At 47.6% G+C, this 26,162-nt stretch overlaps 12 protein-coding genes across 12 annotated transcripts; 9 read left to right on the forward strand and 3 right to left on the reverse strand.

Annotated features, from left to right (window-relative positions):
* Positions 1-303: 303 nt before the first annotated feature.
* On the forward strand, positions 304-3,641 carry N7503_010566 (tethering complex subunit PEP5; the record flags this gene model as incomplete). The annotated part of the gene is made up of 9 exons (XM_057070112.1): positions 304-318; positions 372-440; positions 502-795; positions 880-1,503; positions 1,553-1,786; positions 1,841-2,176; positions 2,224-2,730; positions 2,783-3,181; positions 3,261-3,641. 9 exons carry the CDS (start codon positions 304-306, stop codon positions 3,639-3,641), a joined length of 2,859 nt encoding a protein of 952 aa, XP_056916723.1.
* Positions 3,642-4,791: 1,150 nt separating this feature from the next.
* Positions 4,792-5,529, forward strand: N7503_010567 (uncharacterized protein; the record flags this gene model as incomplete). The annotated part of the gene is made up of 1 exon (XM_057070113.1): positions 4,792-5,529. One exon carries the CDS (start codon positions 4,792-4,794, stop codon positions 5,527-5,529), a length of 738 nt encoding a protein of 245 aa, XP_056916724.1.
* A 1,116-nt stretch (positions 5,530-6,645) lies between these two features.
* N7503_010568 (uncharacterized protein) lies at positions 6,646-7,983 on the forward strand (the record flags this gene model as incomplete). Its single annotated transcript, XM_057070114.1, has 1 exon — positions 6,646-7,983. One exon carries the CDS (start codon positions 6,646-6,648, stop codon positions 7,981-7,983), a length of 1,338 nt encoding a protein of 445 aa, XP_056916725.1.
* Positions 7,984-8,930: 947 nt separating this feature from the next.
* N7503_010569 (TLC domain-containing protein) lies at positions 8,931-10,403 on the forward strand (the record flags this gene model as incomplete). Its single annotated transcript, XM_057070115.1, has 3 exons — positions 8,931-9,053; positions 9,139-9,873; positions 9,930-10,403. The coding sequence occupies 3 exons, from the start codon at positions 8,931-8,933 to the stop codon at positions 10,401-10,403; spliced, it is 1,332 nt and encodes a 443-aa protein (XP_056916726.1).
* A 506-nt stretch (positions 10,404-10,909) lies between these two features.
* Positions 10,910-12,725, reverse strand: N7503_010570 (uncharacterized protein; the record flags this gene model as incomplete). Its single annotated transcript, XM_057070116.1, has 6 exons — positions 10,910-10,936; positions 11,007-11,215; positions 11,266-11,984; positions 12,034-12,074; positions 12,133-12,411; positions 12,462-12,725. The coding sequence occupies 6 exons, from the start codon at positions 12,723-12,725 to the stop codon at positions 10,910-10,912; spliced, it is 1,539 nt and encodes a 512-aa protein (XP_056916727.1).
* A 530-nt stretch (positions 12,726-13,255) lies between these two features.
* Positions 13,256-14,433, forward strand: N7503_010571 (MBL fold metallo-hydrolase; the record flags this gene model as incomplete). Its single annotated transcript, XM_057070117.1, has 3 exons — positions 13,256-13,602; positions 13,653-13,793; positions 13,842-14,433. 3 exons carry the CDS (start codon positions 13,256-13,258, stop codon positions 14,431-14,433), a joined length of 1,080 nt encoding a protein of 359 aa, XP_056916728.1.
* A 464-nt stretch (positions 14,434-14,897) lies between these two features.
* On the forward strand, positions 14,898-16,535 carry N7503_010572 (flavin-containing monooxygenase; the record flags this gene model as incomplete). The annotated part of the gene is made up of 1 exon (XM_057070118.1): positions 14,898-16,535. The coding sequence occupies one exon, from the start codon at positions 14,898-14,900 to the stop codon at positions 16,533-16,535; it is 1,638 nt and encodes a 545-aa protein (XP_056916729.1).
* Positions 16,536-16,586: 51 nt separating this feature from the next.
* On the reverse strand, positions 16,587-18,757 carry N7503_010573 (uncharacterized protein; the record flags this gene model as incomplete). Its single annotated transcript, XM_057070119.1, has 3 exons — positions 16,587-18,474; positions 18,537-18,616; positions 18,668-18,757. The coding sequence occupies 3 exons, from the start codon at positions 18,755-18,757 to the stop codon at positions 16,587-16,589; spliced, it is 2,058 nt and encodes a 685-aa protein (XP_056916730.1).
* A 695-nt stretch (positions 18,758-19,452) lies between these two features.
* Positions 19,453-21,454, forward strand: N7503_010574 (flavin-containing monooxygenase; the record flags this gene model as incomplete). Its single annotated transcript, XM_057070120.1, has 4 exons — positions 19,453-20,102; positions 20,155-20,515; positions 20,566-20,821; positions 20,874-21,454. The coding sequence occupies 4 exons, from the start codon at positions 19,453-19,455 to the stop codon at positions 21,452-21,454; spliced, it is 1,848 nt and encodes a 615-aa protein (XP_056916731.1).
* A 463-nt stretch (positions 21,455-21,917) lies between these two features.
* Positions 21,918-23,328, forward strand: N7503_010575 (zinc-binding dehydrogenase; the record flags this gene model as incomplete). Its single annotated transcript, XM_057070121.1, has 7 exons — positions 21,918-21,956; positions 22,010-22,079; positions 22,156-22,223; positions 22,282-22,347; positions 22,408-22,582; positions 22,632-22,985; positions 23,057-23,328. 7 exons carry the CDS (start codon positions 21,918-21,920, stop codon positions 23,326-23,328), a joined length of 1,044 nt encoding a protein of 347 aa, XP_056916732.1.
* Positions 23,329-23,387: 59 nt separating this feature from the next.
* On the reverse strand, positions 23,388-24,291 carry N7503_010576 (SDR family NAD(P)-dependent oxidoreductase; the record flags this gene model as incomplete). The annotated part of the gene is made up of 2 exons (XM_057070122.1): positions 23,388-23,621; positions 23,671-24,291. The coding sequence occupies 2 exons, from the start codon at positions 24,289-24,291 to the stop codon at positions 23,388-23,390; spliced, it is 855 nt and encodes a 284-aa protein (XP_056916733.1).
* A 455-nt stretch (positions 24,292-24,746) lies between these two features.
* N7503_010577 (alpha/beta hydrolase) lies at positions 24,747-25,966 on the forward strand (the record flags this gene model as incomplete). The annotated part of the gene is made up of 3 exons (XM_057070123.1): positions 24,747-24,900; positions 24,968-25,736; positions 25,801-25,966. The coding sequence occupies 3 exons, from the start codon at positions 24,747-24,749 to the stop codon at positions 25,964-25,966; spliced, it is 1,089 nt and encodes a 362-aa protein (XP_056916734.1).
* Positions 25,967-26,162: the final 196 nt, after the last annotated feature.

Below are 26,162 nucleotides of genomic sequence, written 5' to 3' on the forward strand. Positions count from 1 at the left end.
ACATTACCATAGAGCCCTTGAATCTGTTGTTGATGAAGCGTCATCATGGTTTATTGTTGCGTAGGCATCAGACGAGTAGATTTATTCTCAAAAATAGAACTCAAAATGCTGTTGGCCTTCAACGAGCCTTTTTCGTATTTACCAAATATCCTTTTCTTCATGATCTTAGACCAGTCAAGTTGTTCTCTTGTTTACTGAACACTATAGATCCGCAGGAACCAAATGGTCCGTGCACCCGCAGCGGGGATAGCTCCAGGCCGCCTCCAACTTAGCTCCGTCACCAATCGCCGGCCAGCAGCCCAAATGGCACTGACATCAGTATGCTGACTCCCACGCACCCCTGTGTGACTTATGTCTGACTATATACCCAGTGGAAAGCGTTCAACTTCATCGACGTCTCCCCGGTGAGACTACCAGAGGAGAGCTCCGCGCTCTTCGGTGTACGTTTCTCCAACTTTCTTCTCCCCGTTGCCTTTCCTGTCCACTGACTCTAAGCCATAGAGTGACCTATCAAGCCTCTGCACTGGCTCCGCGAACCTATTTCTCGGTACAGCCGATGGATTCGTCCACATCCTCTCCTCATCCTTCCGCATTGTGCGCTCGTTCAAGGCGCACGATGCGGGCTCGATCAACCATATGAAGCAGATCAATGGAACCTCGCTTCTCGTGACTGTGGCAGAGGACTTGTCAAATGAGCCCGTTCTCAAGGTCTGGGCGCTGGATACCGAGAAGAAGGATGGTGGACCACGGTGTTTATCGACAGTCTCCGTGCAAAACGCTAGACGACAGTTTCCGGTGCGCGAGATCCCTGCTGAACCTCACTTACCGCAAAAAATCGAGGATGTGAGGGCGAATTTCAGACCCACTAACAGAAAATAGATATCCGCATTCGCAGCTGTAGATGATCTGTCACAGGTAGCTGTCGGCTTCGCGAACGGTTCAGTTACCATTATCCGTGGCGATCTGATCCACGATCGAGGTGCGCGCCAACGTATTGTCTTCGAGTCGGAAGAGCCGATCACAGGGCTGGAAATGCAAGATAATCAGGTGACTGCGCTGTACATCTCCACTACAAGCCGTATCTTGACATTGGTTATCGCGGGCCGAGGACAAGGCCAGCCAGCTCGTGTTTTAGAGGATACAGGATGTGGGCTGGGGTGCATGACTCTGAATCGGGAGACTGGAGATATCCTGATTGCCCGGGACGATGCCGTTTACACTTATGGGCCCCGTGGTCGTGGGCCTAGCTATGCGTTTGAGGGCCAGAAGACGTCCATTCGTTCGTTCCACGATTATGTGGCGCTGGTTTGCCCGCCTAAAGCTGGGTCTAACAAACCAGGCAAATATAGCGTTAATCCAGCTGATGAGATCTTTGGAACGACGACGTTCACGTTACTGGACACGGATCTGAAGTTCATTGCGCACAATGAGACACTTGTGTCGCCAATGAAGCAAATCTTCATGGAATGGGGTGACTTGTATCTTCTGACTACTGACGGCAAGGTAGGGTTGGGAATCCTCTATATTTGATGGCATTGTCTGACAGTTTTAGTTGTTTCGATATCGCGAGAAGAGCCTCCAGCAGAGACTGGAGATTCTCTACGAGCGCAATCTCTACATTCTGGCCATCAATCTTGCACAAAAAATCGGCATCGATACATTACAGCAGAACGCCATTTATCGCAAGTACGGCGATTTCTTGTATCAGCGCGGGGATTATGATACTGCCATGCAACAATATCTTCGGGCCATTGACAACACCGAACCGTCTCAGGTTATTCGCAAGGTTAGTCCGATGTTTCTTCTGAGCACGTATTTGCCCTGCTGACCGAGATCATAGTACTTGGACACTCAGCGGATTCACAATTTGATCGAGTATCTTGAAGAGTTACACGACCATGGCCGGGCCACTGTAGACCACACAACGCTTCTTTTGAACTGCTATGCCAAGTTAAAGGACACAAGCAAACTAGACTCTTTCATCAAGGCTCCTGGCGAGCTGAAGTTTGATCTGGAGACTGCTATTGCCATGTGTCGTCAAGGAGGATATTACGAGCAGGCAGCGTACCTTGCGACAAAACATGGCGAGAATGATATGGTAGTCGATATTCTAATTGAGGACTCCAAGAAGTACGCCGAGGCGGTCGAGTATATATGGCGGTTAGAGCCTGAAGTGGTACGTCTGTGTCCCCAATTGACAATGCAGGTAGCTAATTTTTTCAGGCATATGATAATCTCATGAAATACGCCCGTGTCTTATTGACCCATTGTCCCGAGCAAACAACAGAGTTCTTCAAGACTTACTACGCCGGTCAATACCGGCCTCGAACACAAGTGGAAATGCCCGCAGAGCCCCAAGCTCAGCCATCAAGCACTCTTCAAAGTCTAGCTGGCATCTTGCCACTGCGCTACATGACTGGTGGATCTGGAGTGCAAGCTTCAGCTACTGTGTCGGAGACTGTCACCAAAGAAGAACCAATCAAGGAACCCGTGCCTGAATACGAAATCCCGAAGCCACGAACTGCTTTTTCTGCTTTCGTTGATCATCCTAAAGAATTCATTGATTTCCTGGAAACACTCGGACAGCAGTCCGGACTGACCAAAGAGGCCAAAATTGATCTTTTCACAACTTTGTTCGAGATGTATCTGGATACTGCCAAGAGGGTGAAAGACACAACCACGAAGCAAGAATGGGAGACCAAGGCCAAAAAGTTGATTGAAGGCAAAGATGTGAGTAACGCTGACTATCAAGTATCTGGTACACTGTTTCTAACCCTCGCAGATTCCAATCTCAACATCCAACGTTTTACTTCTGTCTGATCTATCTAACTTCCGCGAGGGGTCTACGCTCGTGCGTGAGCAAGAAGGGTTGCGTCTAGACATTTTCCGGTCGTTTACTTCGGCCAAGGACACCCAGGGTGCCATTCAAGCCTTGCGGCGATATGGCCCCGACGAGCCTCAGCTCTACGTCGATGCCTTGACATATTTCGCTTCAAGTCCCCAGACCCTCGATGAGGCGGGCGACGAGCTAGATGTTGTTCTCCGCCGCATTGATGAAGATGGCCTGTTGTCTCCATTACAGGTGATCCAAGCACTCAGCAATAACGCTGTTGTTACCATGGGCCGAGTAAAGAAGTATCTGAGTGACAATATTGAACGAGAACGCAAGGACATCTCTACGGTAAGGAACCTCTCACGACTTCTACCTATCTTACCATTTTACCCTTTCCTGTTTCACGAAACTAACTTGACTGTAATAGAATCGCCGCCTCATCTCAAGCTACAAATCTGAAACAGCTGCCAAACAACAAGAACTCGAATCACTCTCAACACAACCAGTCGTCTTCCAATCTCGTCGCTGCCAATCCTGTGGCGGTACCCTCGATCTTCCCACAGTGCATTTCCTCTGTAAGCACTCTTTCCACGAACGCTGTCTTAACCGCGTCGAGGATGACGTGCAGTGTCCTGTCTGTGCACCAGGCAACGCTACGCTGCGAGCCATTCGTCAGCGACAGGTTGACACTGCCGATCAGCATGACCTGTTTAAGGCGGAGTTACAGCGCTCGAAGGACGGGTTCGGGGTTGTCAGTGAGTTTTTTGGGAGAGGTGTGATGAGATCGCAGAGTACGATGGATGCATGATTTTCATGTTTGATTACTCAAGGGCGCTCCGGTCATTTGTACAGGGCTTGTTTTTGTGTTTGTTTGTTGGATACCTCAGCTTCGATTTCGTTTCATGATATTCATACCATTGCTGTATGTGCTGGAATATGTACTTTGTAGTGTGTGACTATGCCAGCCACTTAGGAATTTCAACGACACCTCCAACAATACATTTAGAAGAAAAGATCTACCCGTGCCACATTTAAACGGTTGGCGTCATTTTAAATTCCAGTCTTAGTATAATTGACCTACAACGAAGTTACATCATTGGGAAACAACACTCACATCCATGACCTTTTTTAGTCGAGATAGAAATGAAAAATGAACCCAGATCGGGTATGGAACAGCAAACATTCCTCAACCCATTGCTGTCTTTGGTTCCTTCTACTGACAAATCATCCCCACCAAACCAGACCTCGGGAGTCAGCAATGCGTCCCTTTTTACTCAGGCTAAGGGCCATTGATAAAATTGGCCAGTCAATCAAAGGATCATTTGCGCTGTGCCTATGGGCGCATCGTTTCAACACGCATTCTGACTCAATTTTAAACATATTGGCTAACTCACCATCACTTCCCCAATCGATAACCTTACATCCCACCCGTTGAGCGTCCTGACATCGTGGCGGGAACTGGTTAGAAGGGTTTTTGATCGTGCTTGATAAACCTTGGTATGACCGGACCTATTGTGATAGTCAAGATCTCAAAAGTTTTTGACTCGTTCAGACGTCTGTATTCATAAGGTTCTAGCTAGCCTACAGGCATTTGTATATATCATAAGTGATGTGATTCCGTCTCCCAGCGAATATCTACTTAGGAAACCTAGGCACCTCTCTCTCTTCCACTTTCACTTTCTCTTTAAATTCATCATTCACCATCAATACTGGAAAGCATATCCAGCCCCATGACTGTCTACCAACCTTGGAGTCTTTCAATTTTCGAGCTGACAGTTTTTCAACCATTCATGTCTCACCTCAGACCTCACTTCCACTGATATCATCATCACTGGCACAAACAACAGCTTACTATCAACGACCTTGGAAGCCTCCTTCCCTCACCCCACCTCTCATCTCATTACCACTGCTACCATCATCACTGCACGAGAAAAAACCCACATCAACGAACCTTACCAATGTCGACGCCAATCAAAAAAGAGACTGTGGACTGGGAGCCGCTCGCCATGGACCCTATCCTGGAAGAGCAGTTTAAAGCGCTCATCAAGAAATTATCAAAGGTGAAGGTGAAGCACCTAACACATATTGATGGTTTCGATGCCTGGTTGATTGCCATTACTGGTGCTCTTGAAACCTTGGGACTGAAAACCTATCTGGACGAGGAAGCCCGACGTCATTGTTCGTGTATCCAGCAATGGGTTACCGTCTCAAAACAGATCGCTTCTTGGATGGAGCATCATGTGGACAACACCCTCATCAGACTCTTGAAGACACGAGGCGATGCTCTTACCCTTGCGGACACGTTTATCAACAGAGCAAAGAAGTTATTCGGAACGGGGCATATTGCAAACCAGTTGAGACTGAAAAAATTTCTGGCCATCAACCCAGCAGATTTTTCCTCAATGTCACAGTTCGTTACGACCTATGAAGAAAAGTTCATGTCACTAAGATCCCATGATATTGAGATGGCCCCCTATACAGCGCTACTGGCAATGCTTTTGCACATCGAACAGGCTAGCAAGCAGGTGCACGACAAAATGCATCTTATGCTGCAGACGGAGACTGATTTTGCAAAATCTGAGATGGAGAAGAGACGAAATCGCCCCGTTACCACAGCCGATCTGGTTACTCTTGAAGTGTTTCAAGACTTTGCCAGCCGTACGGCTACTTTACTCAAGCTCGATGAAGGCTATTAACTCGACTTCATCTATCCGCCTTTCGCTAGCTGAGTACCATGGTCTCCGATTTCCCCTTCACCTTATTTTGAGGTAGCAGCAACTATTACAGTGACGCCGAGGAAGCTTAAAACATCTCTTTGATTATATGACTCATACCATATTCTTTGCCACGAAAAATCCCACATCCTGTAGCAGCTGCTAATACGGAGCACATCTGGTAATAAAGAGCATGATTTTCTAACTATGAAACTCGGCTGTAAATAATTCAGACCTGAGATGATGTCTATTTTTCCACGAATTTAGTAATAGTACTTGGACAGGTATCGGGCCGCAAAGTTGAGCATGGTACGGCGTAGAGACTGTCTATTGGCAATTCCAGTGTTGCAGATCGCTTCGGTTTCGGGAGGCCGGCTGGAGCCGATCTCGGGTAAGGGTTCGTCTCGAGGGTCAAATGCCGGCCCCGAAATGATGCATACAATGACATCGGGGCAACTTCGGGACCCTGCTGTAGCCAAGGGTGTGAGAGGCTACCATCTTCCCTTTTGCCCGTTCGGGAAGGCGCGTTCATGTAGCTTCGTCTTCTCAATTCGCGCAAGCCTTTTCTTATCCGAGATCCCTTGAAGACCCTATGGATAATGTCCGAAAATCTTCAACGGGTAGAATGATGCTAATAAGGATCATCACCAGAAATACCTCTTATGGGCTTGAAGCTGAGTGATATTCCTGAACTAAGCCTTCTTGGAATCAACAAACCATGGCCAGTGAAGCGGGGCGTGACTAACAACCCCATGGACGATATTGTTCGGACAAGGCCCGACCAAAACACCCCACCTTATTCGGCTTTCGAACCCCAGGGCTCAATTGCCGTCCTGTCGTCAGTATGCAACTTTGCATATTGTCTTCATACTCCCCGGCTTTTGCCTTACCCCGAGTGGGTAAGTTGGTGATATGATGTCACATGTAACATTGTCTCTCCCCACGCTTGTGGGGTTTGTCATGTCTAGTTTGGAAAATCTGAAAAAAAATACCTCATGCCCTGGCTGATCGGCTAAGTATATAAAGGGGATACTTCCTCCAGATTCTGACTCTACGCAAACGAAGTCAGTTAACTTTATCCCGCTGACAACCACCATCATGAAGCTGTGGTTTCTTGCGCTCTGGGTTACCTTGGTTAAGGCCTGGGTGGTCAATGAAGGTACAACATGTACTTTGTATCCTGAATCATTGGTCCACAAGGGGCAAGCTGTGGATGATTCTCCATCCATCCAGCAAGCCTTTGATATGTGTGGCACGAACGGAACAGTCATTTTCTCCAAAAATGTCTTCAACGTGAACACCGTCCTGAACACAACCAATCTGCTGAATTGTGATGTTCATCTCCGTGGTGAACTTCGCTTCTCTACCAACCTCCCATACTGGAGAACCCACTCTATCAGTGTTGTTCTGCAGGATCAAGTCACTGCTTGGCTGTTTGGAGGTACAAACGTGAACTTCTATGGCGAGGGCGGCTTCTACAACGGCCAGGGTCAAGCTTGGTACAACGCCAACAGAAATGAGTCCAACCAGCCAGGACGACCCATGAGTATCACATTCTACAACTCGACCAACCTACTTGTTGATGGATTGAGAATCATTCAACCTCAGTTCTGGGCCACATTTGTCTGGGAAAGCAAAAATGTTTCCGTTACCAACTTGTTCGTCAATGCGACCAGCAACAGCAAATGGGGCACAATGAACACCGATGGCTACGATTCTTGGAAGAGTGACTCTCTGCTCGTGGAGAATGCCACGATCATCAATGGTGACGACTGTATCGCCGCCAAAGGAAATACCACCAATCTGCTCGCCAGGAACATTTATTGCGAAGGCGGCACTGGAATCACCATTGGATCTATCGGCCAATACCCAGAAACGCCCGACTACAACCTGAACACTACATTCGAAAACGTGATTATCAAAAACTCCATGGACGGCGCCTACATCAAGACCTGGCAAGGAACTCGGATCTACACGCCCAGCAATGGCGACTGGGGTGGCGGTGGAACCGGCCTCGTCAAGAACGTCACCTTCCGCAACTTCGAGATGATCAACGTGGGACTTCCTATTCAGATGTCGCAATGTGTTTACTCGGCCGATTCTAATAAGGGCTGCAACACATCGACTTTGCAAATTGAGGATGTAAAGTGGCAAAACATCCATGGTACTTCGCGGTTTAACATTGCTTCGTCCATTTACTGTTCTGACGAGCGCCCCTGCCCCAACATCACCTTTGATAATGTGAACATCACGAGCGTGAACGCTAGTCTGGGTCTGCCTTACTATAACACCGATATCAAGCACGAGTTGTTCCAGTGCACAAACCTTCTTGGGCAGAAGAATTCTGGAATTCCCTGTAACCAGGCCGCTCCGAGTAACTTCAGTCAGTGGATTTATGGGAACGTTGACAGCTCGGGTCTTGCGACACTGACTTGAGCATGTTGGGAGCATCAATTCATGTGATTACGATATACCCACTTGGTTTGAATAGATTTTTTGATCTCATATATATGTGCAATTCAGGAAGAATGATCATAGTCAAAGTCCTTCAGCAGAAGTAGGTCAAGCAATGATGGAATGGCAGTGAAGTACCTAAGACACGGGATTAGGTGGACCGCTCCTTCCGTTTTGGTGTCAGCCAATCGGATCTCAAGTAGACCTTCGCCCGGGAGCTTCCAAAGGGCTCAATGGCATAGCTTAGATGCCAGAGTCAAAGTGCTCATGATTTGGAAAATGAACATTTGAAAGTTTGGTGTTACCTTTCTCGCATAGCGCCTTGCCAAGCTATCGTGTCCCGAGGTTTCCAGGAAACACATCCCAAAGCAAACAATACGGATTCAAGCAGATATAAAGAGCTCGCCTCTGTCGTCATCGGGAGTATAAGTGTGCATTCGTCACCAATTGCACTAATATATTGAATCACTAGTCCGCCCCGCAAACCAAATTGAGTTTTCTCGGTCCGAATTGTGATGTCGCATTGCAGCCGAATTTTCAATCATATATTAACAGAGAAATTGCTATGTGCCTGACGTCGATGCAACACAAGATAGGTCTGCAGTAACATGATCATGGAAGTCCCGGATATGGAGCCAAAGTGGAGTCAAAAGGGGAAGAAAAATGTGTACACAACGAATACCAAGAAAAAAATAGGGGCCAAGGCTACTCGGAGTTCGGAGGAACTCCAGTTCAATTTCTATGATTCTTCATTAATGTGATTCCCTAATCAATTGTGGATATTCAAGTGGTTCTTGGTCCGATCTCGTTCTCGTTTCTCTTTCCGTTTTCCGTTGCGTTCCAAGCACGTGAGATACGATCATCAAATCGGTCGCATCCAACTTTCTTCCTTCCGACATTCACACCTTGGAACAATAATCCTTACCACAATGGTTCGCCCTCGTGGTAGGTCCAACCTGGGCGTGGACATCCGTGGCGACACCAGTGCGCCCGCGATGTCCACCATGAACGACGTGAGCCCGATCGAGCCTACTTCTCCCGACATGGGCAAGGTACGCATTTCAATGTACCCTCCGAATAATCTCTCAACCATACAATGGAAGACAGCACGTTAACATGCAATTCCGGCGCATCCAGCATTTCGAAAATCACTCCGAGAAGTCCGCAGTCAAGTCCCATACAAAGCGTCGTCGCAATCGCTCGCTGCTCCATCGTTTCGCCGACACCTGCCTCAAATACACCTGGCTGTTGCCGCTGATCATCCTGGTCTTCCTGCTTTCACTCTACGCCATAAATCCGACCGCGACCAATCCAATGCACAGCGCAATCTTCCTTTCCTACCCGCAGCCACCCAAGGTCCCGGGAGGTCCGATTATGTACGGAAAGGGTAAGAAGGATATCGCCTTCGTGGCATTCTATACGATCGTGCTCTCGTTCACGCGCGAGTTTATCATGCAGCAGCTGATTCGCCCACTCGCCGTTTTCTGTGGTATTCGCGGTAAGGGCAAGACGGCTCGGTTCATGGAGCAGGTCTACACGGCGATCTACTTTGGTGTTTTCGGTCCATTCGGCCTGTACGTCATGAAGCGGTCGGATATCTGGTACTTCAACACCACTGCGATGTTCGAGAACTTCCCTCACCGCGAGCACGAGGCGCTGTTCAAGGCTTACTACCTTCTCGAGGCAAGTTACTGGGCACAGCAGGCTATTGTGCTCATGCTGCAGCTTGAGAAGCCTCGCAAGGATTTCAAGGAGCTGGTCGGACACCACATCATCACATTAGCGTTGATTGCTCTGAGCTACCGCTTCCATTTCACATACATTGGTCTGGCCGTGTACATCACTCATGACGTTTCGGACTTTTTCTTGGCGGTATGTACACGCAAACACAGAATAATTGGAAAAATATGCTGACTCATCTGGAACAGACATCGAAGACGCTGAATTATCTTGATGCATACATTACAATTCCGTACTTTGGCGTTTTCGTTGGCATGTGGATCTACCTTCGCCACGTGCTGAACCTCAAGATTCTCTGGGCTATTCTGACTGAGTTCCGTACCGTGGGTCCTTTCGAGCTCAACTGGGAGACTCAGCAGTACAAATGCTGGATCAGTCAGTACATTACTTTCGCGCTGCTTGCCAGTCTCCAGGCCGTGAACCTGTTCTGGCTATACTTGATCCTGCGCATTCTGGCCAACTACATCTTCAACAGCGTCACCAAGGATGAGCGCAGTGACGATGAGACTGAAGAGGAAGCGGAGGTTGAGGTTGAGACCAAAGCTACTCTCGCTACCGGTATCGAATCTGCCAAGCAGGAGAACCAGGCTCCTCAGGTCCTCGTGAACGGCGAACCCGCCCCTGAGCAGCGCGGTCCCCGGACACGCAGCAGAAAAGCGTGAGAGTTAAAACATTGAACATGAGGTCGTCTCATTTACGTTGGAGAGACTTTCTCTCCGCTTGTCACGTTTATTTGCCTTGTCACCGGGTTTATTGGGCAATCAGAAAGTCCTTGTCTATAATTATGCATGTGTGAGGAATTGGATGACTCAGACATGGTGTTTGTGATTCGAGTGAGCCACCTTTAATAGGCCGCTTCGAACATCCGTGGTTGCATTGGGATGTGGGTTGGGTGCTATTGTGTGCGTTATGGATCTTTCTATTCGATTCGTGCACAGTCCGTTTTTCCTTCTTGTTCTTATCATACACTTTTACACTTGTACGTTTTTGTGTCCTGACTGATGCCATTGAACGAATATATCAATGATCTTCACGTGATGCTGGAAGGACTGAACCGAGTAAGCGATCCACAGCTTAGGCATTTTGGCCACCTGCAAAAGCCTCTGGGGCATATAAAAGCACTTGAGATTCTGGAGTACATAAACAAAAATCGAAACAGAGCCATTGGCTACAGAATGTATCTGAATTGTGGATTCTATTTTCGTCAGCGAATCTTGGAATATGGAAGCTAATGAGCAGGTGAGAAGAGATAAGAGTTGGCTTACCGTTTTATCCGTCAAGTCATCCTGATATGCATTTTCATATCCCTCAGATGTTCCTGAATCATCTCGACGCCGATTCTCCCATACGCAAATAAACCTGTAAATGAGAACAATCACACCGGCAGCAAACGACGTCACAACAACAGTAATAAAGCCCGGAACATATCGAGGCGCATCCTTCGTTTTGTACACAAGAGGACCAGTGAAGTTTCCTAGACAAATTAGCACTGCTAAGAGAGCATATTATCAAGAAAGTGCTCACCAAGGCAGTACCCAACATAAAGGCCCGATGAAGCAATTGAGCGCTTAGTGTACCCAGCAATATTCGCAATTTGTAGACCCATAAGCACGGCATAACCACCACCGATAGCCGGAAGAATATAACATGCGAACAGCAAACCACCCGTTGCTTCGATAGGCAGCGACACGAGCAAAATAGCAGCGATAGTCGTAATCATTTGCGCAGTAAACACAATCCAAGACCTAACACCCTTATCCGAGAACCTGTATGCCAGATAAGAGCCAATAAGCATATAAGAACCACCCAAGAACCCAGCCGGAATGACCAATAGCAAAGAATTCAAGGTGCTAAATCCAAAAGAGTCGATAATAATAGGTGTGAAAGTTGAGATAGGGCCATTGGCAATCATGCTCAAGAAGGCAATTAGGAAAATCAGCCAGAATTTGAGATCCTTGATTAGTTCAAGTACTTGTCCCTTTTTGAAATGTGTGTTTCGTACGCCGGAGTTATTGACTCGAAGGCGTGCGACGGCAATATATCTTTGTCTCTCACTGAAACCGCGAGCGCTGATTGGATCGGAGGGTAGGAGGAATACGAGGATTATCCCCCATATTATGGTTACTGCGCCGGCGACGAAGTACATGTATTTCCATGGGGTGAGGGAGCCGGTTATGTGGCCCAGACCGTAGTTGATTAATGGGGAGACGATGGAGACGTAGCCTGTGCAGCTGTACCAGATTCTGTGGGTTGTTAGAATAGTTTTTGCCGAGATGATAAGGTGGAACTGACCCCATGCGCATGGCTTGTTCATTCTTTTTGTACCAGCCTCCCTATTTGAAAGAATATTTAGTCGGCGTTCATTTCTGGGAGTCCCTATGGGGAACATACCACGATGAGCATGAACATTGGACTAATACCACTTTCCAACACACCGAGGAAGAATCTTTGTGCATAAAGTGCCCTGTAATTGAAGCAAACAGGAGTCAAGATCAGGCATGTTCCCCAAAGCGTGATTATTATCGACGCGACGCGCTCAATAGGGAATCGTTGGGCTAGTGTCACTGCAGGATAGGTCCCGATGATGAAACCCAGGTATAAAATGGCAGCTGCAAAGGAGTAGCGATTGCCAATGCTCAATTCCAGGTCTGATTCAATACCGAAGAGAGCCTTAAGAAGTTAGAATGGTCTGATCAATAAATCAAAGGGAGGGGACGAACAGCCTGAGAATACATGGCCTTGTCATAGTACTGTAGACCATAGGTGACGCAAAGAATTGGCATCAACCTCCAATCAACTTTCCGGAGTAATTTTCTCTCTTCTTCTTCAGTCCAAGTCTCATCCCCTGTATAATTTGCTAGGACTTTGATTGCCTCGTCATTGTGCACTGTGTCCAGGGTTGGGCTTTTTTCGGCCTCTGGCAAGTTAAGGCTTGAGCTTTGGGTCTCGATGTAGTCTTCATGAGGCTTCTCATGATCTGACATGATTGGGGAAATGTTTCAGGACTCAATATGATAAGTCTGTCCTAGGGCAAGAAAAGCAGGAGCCGGAAGGGAGTCTCACTTTATGGTCTTATGGGGGCATTTTAAACTAAAACTAGAGAAAATAGGAGGACCCTAGGTCTCAGCCATTTTGTTCAATGGGGTACGTATGCCGAGACGACAGCTTACCCCGGGGACTTTACCCCGGAATTCCTACAGTTACTATCGGCGAGTGGGGAACAATATGGGTCAAGAATAGCTCTACATTTTTTATACCAAGATCGAATATTATCATCAGAATTGGGAAATGACATGATCGGCAACACCAGAACAGTAACCGAATGATAGAGCCGAAGGTCAAATTGCTAGCCGGTATTTCATGTACTGATAGCCAAACAGCGGGGAATCCGGGGAAGTGAGATCGCTATCTTAATTTACCTACAGTAGTTAGCTTCTCCGCATCTTTGACTTTATCCGATGGAAGCAAGAAAGATATCTCAGCACATCATCTTATTAAAATCAAGTGGACGATAATGGCTGAGCTACCGGATTTCTCAGTACCAGCTGGGCAGACCATCACGGTCAAGCTCATCAACACCGTCAATTTCGGACCTGCACAACTAAATAGATTCATGGCACCCCCTGTTCCGGGCATGGAGACTCATCCAAGCAATCCATCATTCTCATTTCTGCTTGAGCATTCCTCAGGTCAAAAGCTCGTTTTCGATTTAGGAATCCGAAAGGACTATAAGAATTACGCACCCAAGATTGCCCAATACATTCTCACGACAAAATACACAATTGAAGTCACTAAAAATGTAATTGATATTTTGGAAGAAAGCGGGATTAAAGGTGAAGAGGTACAGGCAGTGATCTGGAGGTACAAAAATCAAATCCCTTTTTCATTCGAGTACTAATCATTATCTTAAGCCATTGGCATTGGGATCACATCGGTGATCCGTCAACATTTCCAACTTCTACAGATCTAGTAGTTGGACCTGGGTTCAAAGAAGCAATGTTACCCGGCGCACCTACAGACCCCGACTCTCCCCTTAGCGAGACAGACTTCCAGTAAGAGCCTCTCACCAACATTCAAACAAATCACTAATGTACAACCAGGGGTCGAAATCTACGGGAAATCACATTTGAAGGACCGCAATCTCTCAAGATCGGCCAATTCAATGCATTCGATTACTTCGGGGACGGATCATTCTATCTACTGGATAGCCCCGGCCACGCCATCGGCCATCTATGCGGTCTAGCAAGAACGACCTCCAACCCTGACACCTTCGTTCTGCTCGGTGGTGACGTCTGTCACTATGGAGGCATTTTCCGACCATCGAAGTATCTACCAGTACCCGATTCCATTCACCCACACCCCTGTCATCCACACGGTAATGTCCCTTTCTGTCTTGGCGGGGCATTTGAGGAGCTACAACAATCGCGGGGCCGGAGTATTGCCGAGCCCCTCTTTACCCCGACTTTTGGGCATGATATTCCACAAATAATCGAGACGATCGGGAAATTACAGGAGGCTGACTGTATGAATAATGTTTTTGTTATTATTGCGCATGATGCTACGGTGCGGGATGGCGTAGATCATTTTCCATTGAGTCTCAATCGATGGAAGGAAAAGGGATGGGGGAAGGATCTTAAATGGGCATTTTTGAGGGATGCCGAGGCTTATTGGAAGTCTAAAGGCGTGATGTGATAATAATCTATTTCGTGGCAGTTAATGCATATCTTTCAATTGATAGAAGTTGTATTGAAATGTACGCTGCATATCGTAGAGTAAGCCGGCATACGCCGAAGGGAGCCGAGCCCACAGCCCACATCACTAATCTAAGTCATTAAGACTCGGCTTTATTGATACTTTCAAACATGCTCAGCTGGACATGCCTCAAGTGTTTCGATACAAAGTAAATAGGTAAAATACAGGAACCGAAGAGGTCACACTGGGGCAGTCTCGGTTTCATACTAGTGTGGGGTACAGCTTTTCGACCCCGCTGATCTATGTGTATCCCCGGAGTTAAATCAGTATGTATCTCGCCCCAAGATGCATAAGCTTGCATATACAGCTCTACACATAAGTACTGTACATCTCACAGAGATTATAAGTGTAACGACATATTACTATCTTTGAACCCCGCTTTCCTGTGGCTATCAACCGCAATCATGGGCAGCGCCGAGAAACCCAGTTTCAGTGAAATGAACAAAGACCTCGATTACGATGTCCTGATCATCGGGGCAGGCCTTTCTGGAATATACTCATTATACCGAATGCACCAACTAGGTCTACGAGCGAAAGTCCTCGAGGCCGGTGGTGATGTCGGTGGCACATGGTACTGGAATCGGTATCCAGGCGCACGATTCGACTCCGAAAGCTATTCATACAATTTCTCGTTCTCACAAGAGCTTCTTGATGAATGGAACTGGTCTGAACACTTTGCGTCACAGCCTGAAACACTACGATACTGCGAGTTTGTCTGCGACAAATTTAATCTTCGTCGGGATATGCAATTCAACACTCGAGTTACATCGGCACATTTTCAAGACGGAGCCAATGCGTGGCGACTTACTGATGAAAGCGGTCGACAATATACATCCCGATTCCTGGTGACTTGCATCGGTATCTTGAACAACTACACTTTACCGAACATCCCCGGCGTCTCGGATTTCAAGGGAGAAGCGTTTCACACGGCACGCTGGCCTCGAGAACAGGTCAACTTTGAGAATAAACGTGTCGCTATCATTGGTACTGGTGCGACGGGTATACAAGCAACCCAGGAAATTGTCAAGAGAGTCGGCCATCTGACTATCTTTCAGCGAACCCCAAACTGGAGTCTACCATTGCGCAACACAAAAATCACGCCTGACGAAATGGAGGAAATCCGATCGAATTATCCCGATATCTTTGACAAGTGTTCTCAGACTTCCTCTTGCTTCATGCACGTATCAGATACGAGAAGCACACATTCACTCACCCCCAAGGACCGTGAGAAATTCTGGAACGATCTCTACGAGCAGCGTGGTTTCGCGAAATGGCTCGGCAACTTCGGTGACATCAACACCGACAAGGAAGCAAACGCACTTTTCAGTGAGTTCGTCGCAAATAAAATCCGGCAACGTGTTACAGACCCCGTTACGGCCGAGACGCTTATACCCAAGTGCCACGGCTTCGGGACGAAGCGCGTTCCGCTGGAATCGGGCTATTTCGAGGCATACAATAGACCGAATGTCAGACTGGTTGATGTCAAGAAGGATCCTATTGAATGCGTGACGGAAACTGGAATCCGAACTCGGGATAAGAATTTTGAATTCGATATGATCATCTATGCGACGGGTTTCGATGCCGTAACGGGATCGTTCACAGCTATTGATTTCAAAGGTGTGGATGGAATTCAACTCTCGAAGCAGTGGGCGGAAGGTCCACGGACGCATTTGGGTTTGTTTGTTGAGGGTTTCCCAAATATGATGATGGTCATGGGACCGCATCAGATGTTTGGGAACATTCCTCGCAGTATCGAGTATGCTGTTGGGTGGGTGTCTCGGTTTATTGAATTTTGTCGGGATAATGGTATTACCTTGGCTGCGACTTCGCATCAAAATGTGCATGATTGGACTGAACATGTGCACACTTGTGCTGATGGGCTTCTGGCTAATGAGGTGGACTCGTGGATGACGGGCGTGAATAAAAATCTGGCTCATAAGCAGAAGAGGATTATTGCACGGTACCAAGGCCCGGCTCCGGGATATAGGAAACTAGCGGAGGATGTAGCTGCGAGGAAGTATGCTGATTTGACTCTGATGTGAATGTTGCAGTAGTATAAGTTGATATTGTATCATTGATTGTACATTGTTGATCTATGCAAATAAATTCATCTCCGTAAGGGTATCACAGGGTTCAAACAAGTATTGAAACTGAAGCATAGCATCCCCAAACACATCATCGTCAAAGAACAGTTCTTCCGTATGAGGCACGAGTAGTCGACTTGCAATCCCACTTGTTTGTGATGTTGCAAAAGGAAAATAAACGGTCCAGTCAATACCATCAGTCATTTCCATATATCCTGACCCATCACCCATTCCCAGCTCAGGACCAGGAGCACGCTGGGATTCCAAATCAGGACCGACGGCATTCTGCCGTAAACGCTCAAAACCAGAATAGAATACAGCAGCAGTAGGCCACATCTGACGCAACTGGTCAACAGCTAAAGTAAGAATATCCAAATCTTCATTCGCACTCTTGGCCAGACTCTCAATGCGTAGCGCTTGTAATAATGCGATAAAGGCAGTACCACAGTACCAACCTGTAATGGCCATGAGAAACCTAGTACCACCACGAGCAAGTATATCCCTCATCAACCGTGCCATGCAAGTTGCCGCTAAAATAGCAGGTGGATAGGCTTGTGGGAGAGGCTGCGATGAGGTGGATCGTTTCATATGAATGATTATTATAACAGCAAGATATGGCAGGTGAAGCTGGTATACATCTCGATCAAATGAAGTTGTGTGATCTGAGCTGATAGGCAGTTGAAGATGCGGTGGTAATGATTGTACCCAATTAATGAGTTCCCGAGCAAGTTGGACTGGAAACGCACCAGGAGATTCGCCGGTGCGTACAAGGTATTTGGCGACTTTTCCAATAATGCCACACAGTCGGACCCAATAAATGAAGATCTCCGCTTTACATTTGTCCTGTATATTCGGAAAGTCTTCTAATGTTGGCTCCGAAAGTGTGCAGTCTTCGGGGTCGATAACACAAGGTTTGCTTTGGCATAATGCGGTCAGACGTTCGCGAGCAAAAGCCGTCCACCAGATTCTACGTCGTAAACTCAGGTCAATCTGTTCGCGAAGTGGATGATCAGGTGCAGGCTCGCGATGTACTCCTAGCTGCTGACAGTGCCGGATCACTACCGATGTCCACCACCAGGAAGAATGTCGGTGAAGGATTGTTGGCGGACGTGGGCTCCACCAGTAAAACAAGGAAATTGCTTTCAAGGATGTCATCACATCTGCCTCTTTATCGTTGTAGAACAGAGATGTTGCTCGGTCATAGTAAATTGCTGGTCCGTCGTGGGGAATCATGGGTGGCTTGACGTGGCTGCCGGCTGCCGCAAGGGCGTTCACAAGAAGTGGAGACCGTGCCAACTCCTCAGAGAGGCTATCTCTATCTAACACGGGACACCAAGGATAGCAGTATTCAAAATACGTTTCGGAGAAGGTCTGCTGTAGGGCTGAGTCTGGCAGGTTCGGGACGTCGGGGAGTCTTTCAGCAATGAGTCGTTCTTGATCACGGGCATTGGTCTGAAGCTCCGGTAGAAATACGTGACCAACAGGGTAGCTGTCATTATGCTCGCAGTGGTCCTCTGATCGTTCGGTTCGTTGGGTTGCAGGTGAATCATTGGCAGCAGTAAATAAGACTCGATTTTGTGACTCCCCAGTCGCGCCTATGGAGCCGCTCACAGACCCCCATCCGTCAATTGCCCCATTTGATAACTGCTGCTGGGACTCTGTGGATCCAGATGAGTGCTGAAGATCGAGCTGTGTAAAATCGAGAGGCTGGTCGTCATGGTTGCTGTGATTATTCGTGATGTTATCTGGAAGCGCTGGCACCGTTTCGAGGCCTAGGTTCGCTCTGGAACGGGTATTGCGACGGGAGGTATTGGCTTCGTCGCTGATATTGCTGTCAGGTGGAGTGAGTGGGCGTGGTGCGGCGCCAGATGGACGACCGCGCCGTGATGGTCTTGTTCTGAACAGACATCATGAGTATATGTCAGTTTCCCTTGGCTTATTGATCCAGGTGTCTCCTACCGGCAGTCTTTCCCGGAAGACGCGCATTTGGTACAATTGTTGTACCCTTGACCCCCTCGCGTTTGAAGATCGCATCGAATCTGCAGACGTCATTATCCGACCACGGTGCCGAATCATGATGCGGTCGGTACCTTTTTGCTGTGACATGCAATGCAGGCCAGCTCTGCTCGTTTTCTCTTCGGTTGCTGGCCAGTGAACTGGAGCCACAGCGGTGGTGACATGTTTACAGATTCAGGGGAAAGGTGAGTTTAAAATTGCCAAAGCAGAATAAATTGAGATTACAAGCAACACCGAGCAGTACGCTGATCTAGCTAGCAGACATCACATTCACAGCAATAATGCGGGGAAGCTGGGGATCCCCGCAAAAGACCTTTTAGGTTTAGGCTATATAACATTGACCATAGCACATCGGAGTTGTTTCCGAGACTCGAAAATCGACAAGTGACCACAGCCCCCATGCCCTTAAAAGGATCTCATATATTAAATCAAACCTCGCTATGCTGCATACTTAATGGAACCGCTCATTTACAAGGAATACTCTTAAGTTTCGGGATCGGGCTTGTGAAAGTAACCTCGGCCCCGGACTTTGGCTTATTTTGCTTGTTTGAATTACCGGGTGTAAGAAACCGGTATGGATGTCTTTCTATGACCGGTATCTACTTTATGTACTGCTAAACGACAATATCGGCTTCTTTGATGATTCGGTTGGTAATAACGTAGTCATGAGATCGGCTACAGACTGCCGTGTATCTAACGGTTGAGAGTGCAAAGCTACCGATTGTCCGGAGTGCATCAGGCTTCCTAGTAACCTTTCGATCAACAACGGTGGATCCGTGTCGCCGCTATAAAGACTCATATTGCGAATATCAAAGCTCTCGTGAGTTTAGTTTTACCATATTGCTTCTCTAGTAGCATCATGACAATCGCAATTCCAACACCGATCAATGGCGAGGTGCCGAGTGTACCTAAGCTAAACGGCGTGAATGGTACTCATGGTTTAAATGGAACAAATGGCGCAAATGGCACAAATGGAACCAAGACATCAACTAAGCCAGCTGTTAACGGAGACCATGGAATCGATTTACCAAATCAATACTCGATTCCGCTGAACAACGAACATGCATACAAGCCTAGAAAAATGCGTGTCGTCACAATCGGAGCCGGTTTCTCGGGTCTCTTGATGGCGCACAAAATTCAACATCGATTTCCTGAGTTGCAGGACTTTGTGGACCATACCATCTACGAAGCTCGAAGTGATGTCGGTGGCACCTGGTTAATTAACACCTATCCGGGTGTGCAGTGTGATGTTCCGTCTCACATCTATGCTTTTCCATTTGACCCGAATCCTGACTGGAGCCGGTTCTACTCCAGCGGAGAGGAGATCCAAAATTACATTAAGAGCACTGTCAAAAAGTGGAACTTGGATCGAGACCTCCAGCTGAATACAAAAGTCGCTGGAGCGTACTGGGAGGAAGATGCCGGACGGTGGAGATTGGTTATCGAACACAACGGCGAGCAACGTGAGGAGTACTGTGATATCCTCGTCTCGGCTCAAGGTGTTTTAGTGTACGTTCCTCCTCAATCATTCATCTGAGTTGTGTTCTAACCAAGCAAACAGTCATCACTCTTGGCCTGACATTCCAGGCTTGCACGATTTTAGGGGTCATGTCACTCACTCTGCTCATTGGGATCACGATTATGACTACTCCAATAAGCGCATCGCTGTTATTGGAAATGGTTCATCTGGGATTCAAATCACTCCACAAATGGCCAAGCTCCCGGGTACGGAAGTCATCAATTTCATGCGCAGTCCTGCTTGGGTCTATTACCGCGTACCGCCTTCCAAGCATCTCGGACGAGACGTCGAAGATGCAAATCCCGCATATGCAGAGGAAGAGATACAACAATTCAATGACCCTGAGTCCCACAAGGATTACCGAAAGGGGATCATCTCTCGAACGAACAAGGCCTTCCGCTTGGTAAGTCACGATACTTTTGAACCATCGCGATTAGTCTGACCATTCTGCAGTTCATCAAGGGCGAGAACAATGAGGCTGCAGTAAAGTTTGGGGCGCAGCAGATGGCCGAAAAGCTAAACTATGACCCCGAGCTCTGCGAGAAGTTGATCCCGAAATGGGAGGTAGGCTGTCGTCGTGTCACCCCAGGACCAGGTTATTTGGAAGCCTTCAGTCGGCCAAACTGCAATCTCAGCAATAGCCCCATCACAAAGATCACAGAGAATGCGGTACACACAGAAGATGGCAAGGTCTTCGAGTGTGATGTTGGTAGGTTTGATTGGATTCAAATATTATTGGCTATTTTACTAAACATGTTCAGTCATTTGCGCCACTGGTTTTGACGTCTCTCATCGTCCTCATTATCCTATAGTTGGCCAAAATGGGGTCAGCCTTGCAGATAAATGGGCCGAGGAACCAGAGTCCTACCTCTCTGTCTCAACATCAGGATTCCCTAACTACTTCATCATGATGGGTCCCAACTGTCTCGGCGGTCACGGCTCCTTGGTGGAGTCCCTCAATTGGACAGGCGATTACTTCGTGAAATGGATCAAGAAGATCGCTACAGAGGATATCAAATATGTTGTGCCGAAGCGGTCTGCTGAGGAAGCTTTTGTCAGATATGGCGATGAGGTTCACAAAACCCTTGTTTGGACGGGTGGTTGCAAGAGCTGGTACAAGCGAAACCGAGTCGATGGCCGTGTTACGGCATTGTTCGGTGGCAGTGCAATTCTCTTCCATCGCTTGATCAGTGAGCTTCGGCCTGAGGACTTTGAGATTGAATACAACAGTCGCAATCCGTTCCGGTTTATGGGTACTGGGTTCACTGAGTTTGAGATGACAGAAGGGAATGATCTGTCTTATTACGTTGAGGTCGCAGATGAACCTTTATCCTATGCATAGATAGTCTTACATACATCATTTTGGTCTATTTCAGTTTCTTGCAAGCTTGAGTTGAGTAATTTGGTATACCACTATGCAGATTGCGAATATGAATCCATTTTAGTAAAGCCCCTTGAAGACCCCGAAGTGACAGAAGTATCCGTATATTTGTTCATCCGCTGAAGAAGGTGTTTAGCAACCAATTTTACTCGGATCATTGATTTGTGTAATTCTTGTCTGCCTATTCGATGATCTTCTTCTTTGATCTAAAAGAAAGGCTATAAATTACCGACACAAATGCGGGGAAGCCGGGCATCGGTTGACCTTTCTGGGGATAGACGGGCCACGGAATTGTCCCCCAGATGTTCCACTTTCATTTAGATGGCCTTCTTATTTCCAAGCAGTACACATTCAGTTCATATCAATTTCTTCAGATTGACCTCTCCGCCTATGCAATATGGAATTTATGCCGCCTCCGTCCACGATGTATGCTTGGAGAAAGCACAAAGGAAATACCCAACCAGTACGACAAGAAGTAGAAGTATAATTCAAAAATATGCTTACCATCTCATCTAGGTTTGGGAGCAATTACCAGTTCCAGAGACACCTTCTGATGGACTTTTGATCAAATTACTGGCCTCAGGCGGTATGTGCAGGCTTGTCATTCTGGGGACAAGGGCTCAGAAACATGCCACAAGCCTTTTTCCTAACAATTCGCGTAGTATGTCACAGTGATCAACCTTTGCTAGAGATTGAGGACCGCCCAAACTTCAACGAGAAGTATATTCTCGTGCGTCTCAAATAATCGTTTGGTATCTTCAATCATTTTGCTAATGAGATATAACCAGGGCCATGAAGGGTGCGGTGAAATCATTCAGATTGGAGAAAAGGTCAAGGATCCCCGATTTCAACTGGTGAGCTCAGCTTTTTTCCCAAGGTTGAAGACTGAAAATTTGATATTGACGAGGCCATAGGGTAATCGAGTTGCTCTTCTAGCGGTTCCAGGCTGTGGGCAAGATACCTGTACAGAATGTTCGCGTGATCTAGCCCAGCTATGCTCTCATGGTACACACCATGGCATTGGACAGGATGGGTTTTTTGCAGAATACGTAGCAGTGAATGTCCGCGCGGCAATCCCTCTTCCAGATGGTAGGTGTGGTCTAGGCTCATATAAAAATCTCGGCTTATCAAATCACAGGAATTCCTCCGGGAGTGGCAGCAGTTGCAACTGATGCAGTTACTACAGCTTACCATGGAATTGTCCGCCGAGCTGAGGTCAAGAAGCATGAGATAGCTTTTCTTTTCGGTCTCGGAGGCCTCGGTTTCAACGCTTTGCAGGTCGTGCGGTCCATCGGTGCCCGAGTCATTGTGTCTGATTTGCGGCAGGAGAAACTAGATGCCGCGTTGGAGCTAGGTATCCCAGCAACAGATATTGTCCCACTTGGGAAGTCAGTGCAGGATTTCATCCAGGAAAATGACCTGCAAGGAAAGATAGATACTGTTTTGGAGTTCGTGGGAAAGCATCAAACGTTCCAAGATGCACAACATATTGGTAATTATTTCAACCATGATCCTCCCCCGAGAGCATTTGAATGAGATTCCTAATATTTTCTTTGTTTTTAGTTCGCCCTGGTGGCAAAATACTTTGTGTGGGGACACTGGATCGCAAGAATGAGCTTGACATGAAGATTGGAATTCGGAAGCGACTCAGCATCATTTTCACCTATGGAGGTCAATATCAAGATATTGTGGAGGTACTGGACCTCATCGCAAGAAAGGTAATTCAGCCTCAAGTAGAGATGGGTAGATTGCAAGATTTTCCTGAGGTCTTGAAAGACCTAGGAGATGGCAAGATTAAAGACCGAGTGGCTTTGGTTTTTGACACATGTACTTAAGCACCTGTTCAGGAGAGTCTAATTGTCACAAGTTATATTTTGTTCAATTTCATCTATTATCATGCGTTGACACTGGCACTCTTGGTCATTCCAATCCCAACTGCTGCCGTTGTCCCAGCATCAACAGGAAGAATCACTCCTGTCATCCATCGAGCATGAGGACCTGCAAGGAACACCACTGCTCCAGCACAATCCCACCCATTTCCTTCTGTGCCCAACAGGCTACGCTTCCGTCGAGCCTCTCGAGCCTCCTCACTCATACCATTCCCATACATCATGGGCGTGTAAAGCATCTGAGAGAAGTCAGTGCAAGAGCCCCACGTCACAAAGCAACTAACTTACACCTGGACAGACACAATTGACCCTTATGCCCTCTGTAGCATGATGCGCAGCCATCGCACGTGTCAGGTTCACCACTGCTCCCTTCGCGGTGGGATATAACAGATGCGGCGTGCCACCTTTCAGTCCAGCAACACTGCCCATATTCACAATACTTCCTTTGGTTTCACCCTCATTCTGTGTCATCTTTGGTATAGCATACTTGCTCATTTTGACCATACTTCCCACATTGATCTCCATGCTCTTAGCCCACTCTCCCATGTCCACATCGACAGCCGTTCCCGCCGCGCCACCGATCCCGACATTATTGACCAGGATATCAAGGCGACCAAACCTCTCAACTGCGAGTCTCACTGCTGCTTCACAATCCTTTTCACATGTGACATCTGCCCGGAAACAAATCGCGCGTCCACGGCTAGGTTGGGAGGTAATCATCTCGACGGTTCTGTTCGCCCATTCCACGTTTAGATCGACGCAGACCACATCACAGCCATCGTTGGCTAACAGGATCGATATTGCGCGGCCATTGCCTATTCCTTCTCCCAGGCAGCCTGCACCTGTCACGATGGCTACTTTGCCTTTCAAGGAGCGGGAAGGAGGTTCGGTCGGTATATTGGCATCCATGATTGATCCCATGGTTGATTGGCACTTTTATTTTAGACCAATTTGGAGATTGAAGAGCCCATTTTACATTGTTGTCTACATATTAGCACTCGGTCTATTGACGTTGGTACCGGACAGAACACCGGCTTCCCCATTTTGGCTGGTTCTGCGGGGTTCGGTTCCCCTCCAAGCCGAACCGAGGTCTGCTGGCCGGTACCTGAATCGATGTATAGCTATAGAAGAACGGACACGGACACAAACTTTGCCCGATTTGTCAGAGAGCGCAAATTTAGGAAACACAATAAACTGTAGGACTTCGGGCAAATAAATGGCCGACGGGGCTTACATTCCGCTGAAGATCGGCGAGGCGGCGACGCTCTCTTTTTAAGATGAAGATCCCCCGCACGTTCTTCATCCTGCATTTCCGCTTAATATACACGACGCTTTAAAGTTCTAACATAGTAAATACTCACATAATGGCTGATTTCACTGAATATGGCGTGCCTAGCGCAGAATGGCTCGCACTCGAGCCGACTTTGCCCAAAATGCCTCAGCTCACGCCGAAGGAATTGAAGGACTTCTTGAACAAGAATCGCGAGGATATCGCAGCTCAGGCTATGATTGACCAAGGTCAGTGACTAAATATTATTTCAGCATTGCACAAAAATCTACTTAAGCTAACGTTTTCTGGGCTCAGGCCTCAGCTCCAAGGTCCAAATCCACGATCACAAAGTGCCCACTCGTGACGGAGCAACTCTAGAAGCACGCACCTACCGTCCCGCAGGCATTCCACTCTCACAACCACTTCCACTGTACATTCACATCCATGGAGGAGGCTACGTCTTCGGAACCCTCGCCTCCGAAGATGCGATCTGCTCCCGAATCGTAGCTTCCCGACAAGAAAAAGGCACACCAGTTGCCGTGTTCAACATAAACTATCGCCATACCCCAGAATACCAATACCCGACAGCTTGGGACGATGTGGAGGACGCTTTTGTCTGGGTTCATGAGCATATCACCGAGCTGGGCGGTCTTGGTGACCAGGTCGTTGTGGGCGGTATTTCTGCCGGTGGTCAATTGACGGCGTCCCTTGCTCTTGCTCAACTTCGAGGTGACAATAAGCGCTTGGCAGCTTGCCCAAAGATTCGGGGTCAGGTCCTCATGATTCCGTGCCTTGTTGCTACGTCATACTATGGAACGCGGAAGGAGATGCTTCGCAGTCCTGAATTGTCGAGCCTTGTGCAATGTGCTGATGCGCCTATTCTGCCGATGAGCCGGCTCGATTTCTTCTTGAAAATGCTGGGGTTGCCTCTTCCGGAAGACGCAAGTCGTGATCTCCGGATGAATCCTGGAAATGCGACTGCGGAGGAAGTTAAGAATCTGCCTCCCACGACTTTTGGAATTGCTGGGAGAGATCCTTTGCGGGATGAGGCACTCTTTTATTCCAAGCTTCTAAATGACAACGGGTAGGTGATATCAAGTTGTCACAGTTTCGTTTTGGGTTTTGTTGCTAACTCAAGATATTTTCAGCGTCCCTACGGATGTCACTGTTCTCCGCGGTGTCCCTCATGGATTCCGGCGGTACGGGAATGACTTGGAAAGGGCGAGCAAAAAGTGGGACGAAGTCATGAGTGACGGAATAACGTGGGCCTTGAGTAATCCCAAGGCTGGTCCTTGGGAGATTAAGACCGATTGAGCTAATGAGCTGGTGAATGACCCCGCTAGGATTCCCCAGGCTCCATACAGCCTTTATATGTATGATAGGAAGAGAAAGGGACTATATGAGTTGTTCGGTGACACTTGGGGAAATTTTGTAAACTTCCATGTACAAGGACAATCCTGAATTGTACACTTTCAACTCGAAATTTCTGACACTTTTTAAAGAATGATAT

Source organism: Penicillium pulvis (genome assembly GCF_028828015.1).
Source record: "Penicillium pulvis strain IBT 33274 chromosome Unknown scaffold_8_segment0_segment0, whole genome shotgun sequence".
NCBI lineage: Eukaryota > Fungi > Ascomycota > Eurotiomycetes > Eurotiales > Aspergillaceae > Penicillium > Penicillium pulvis.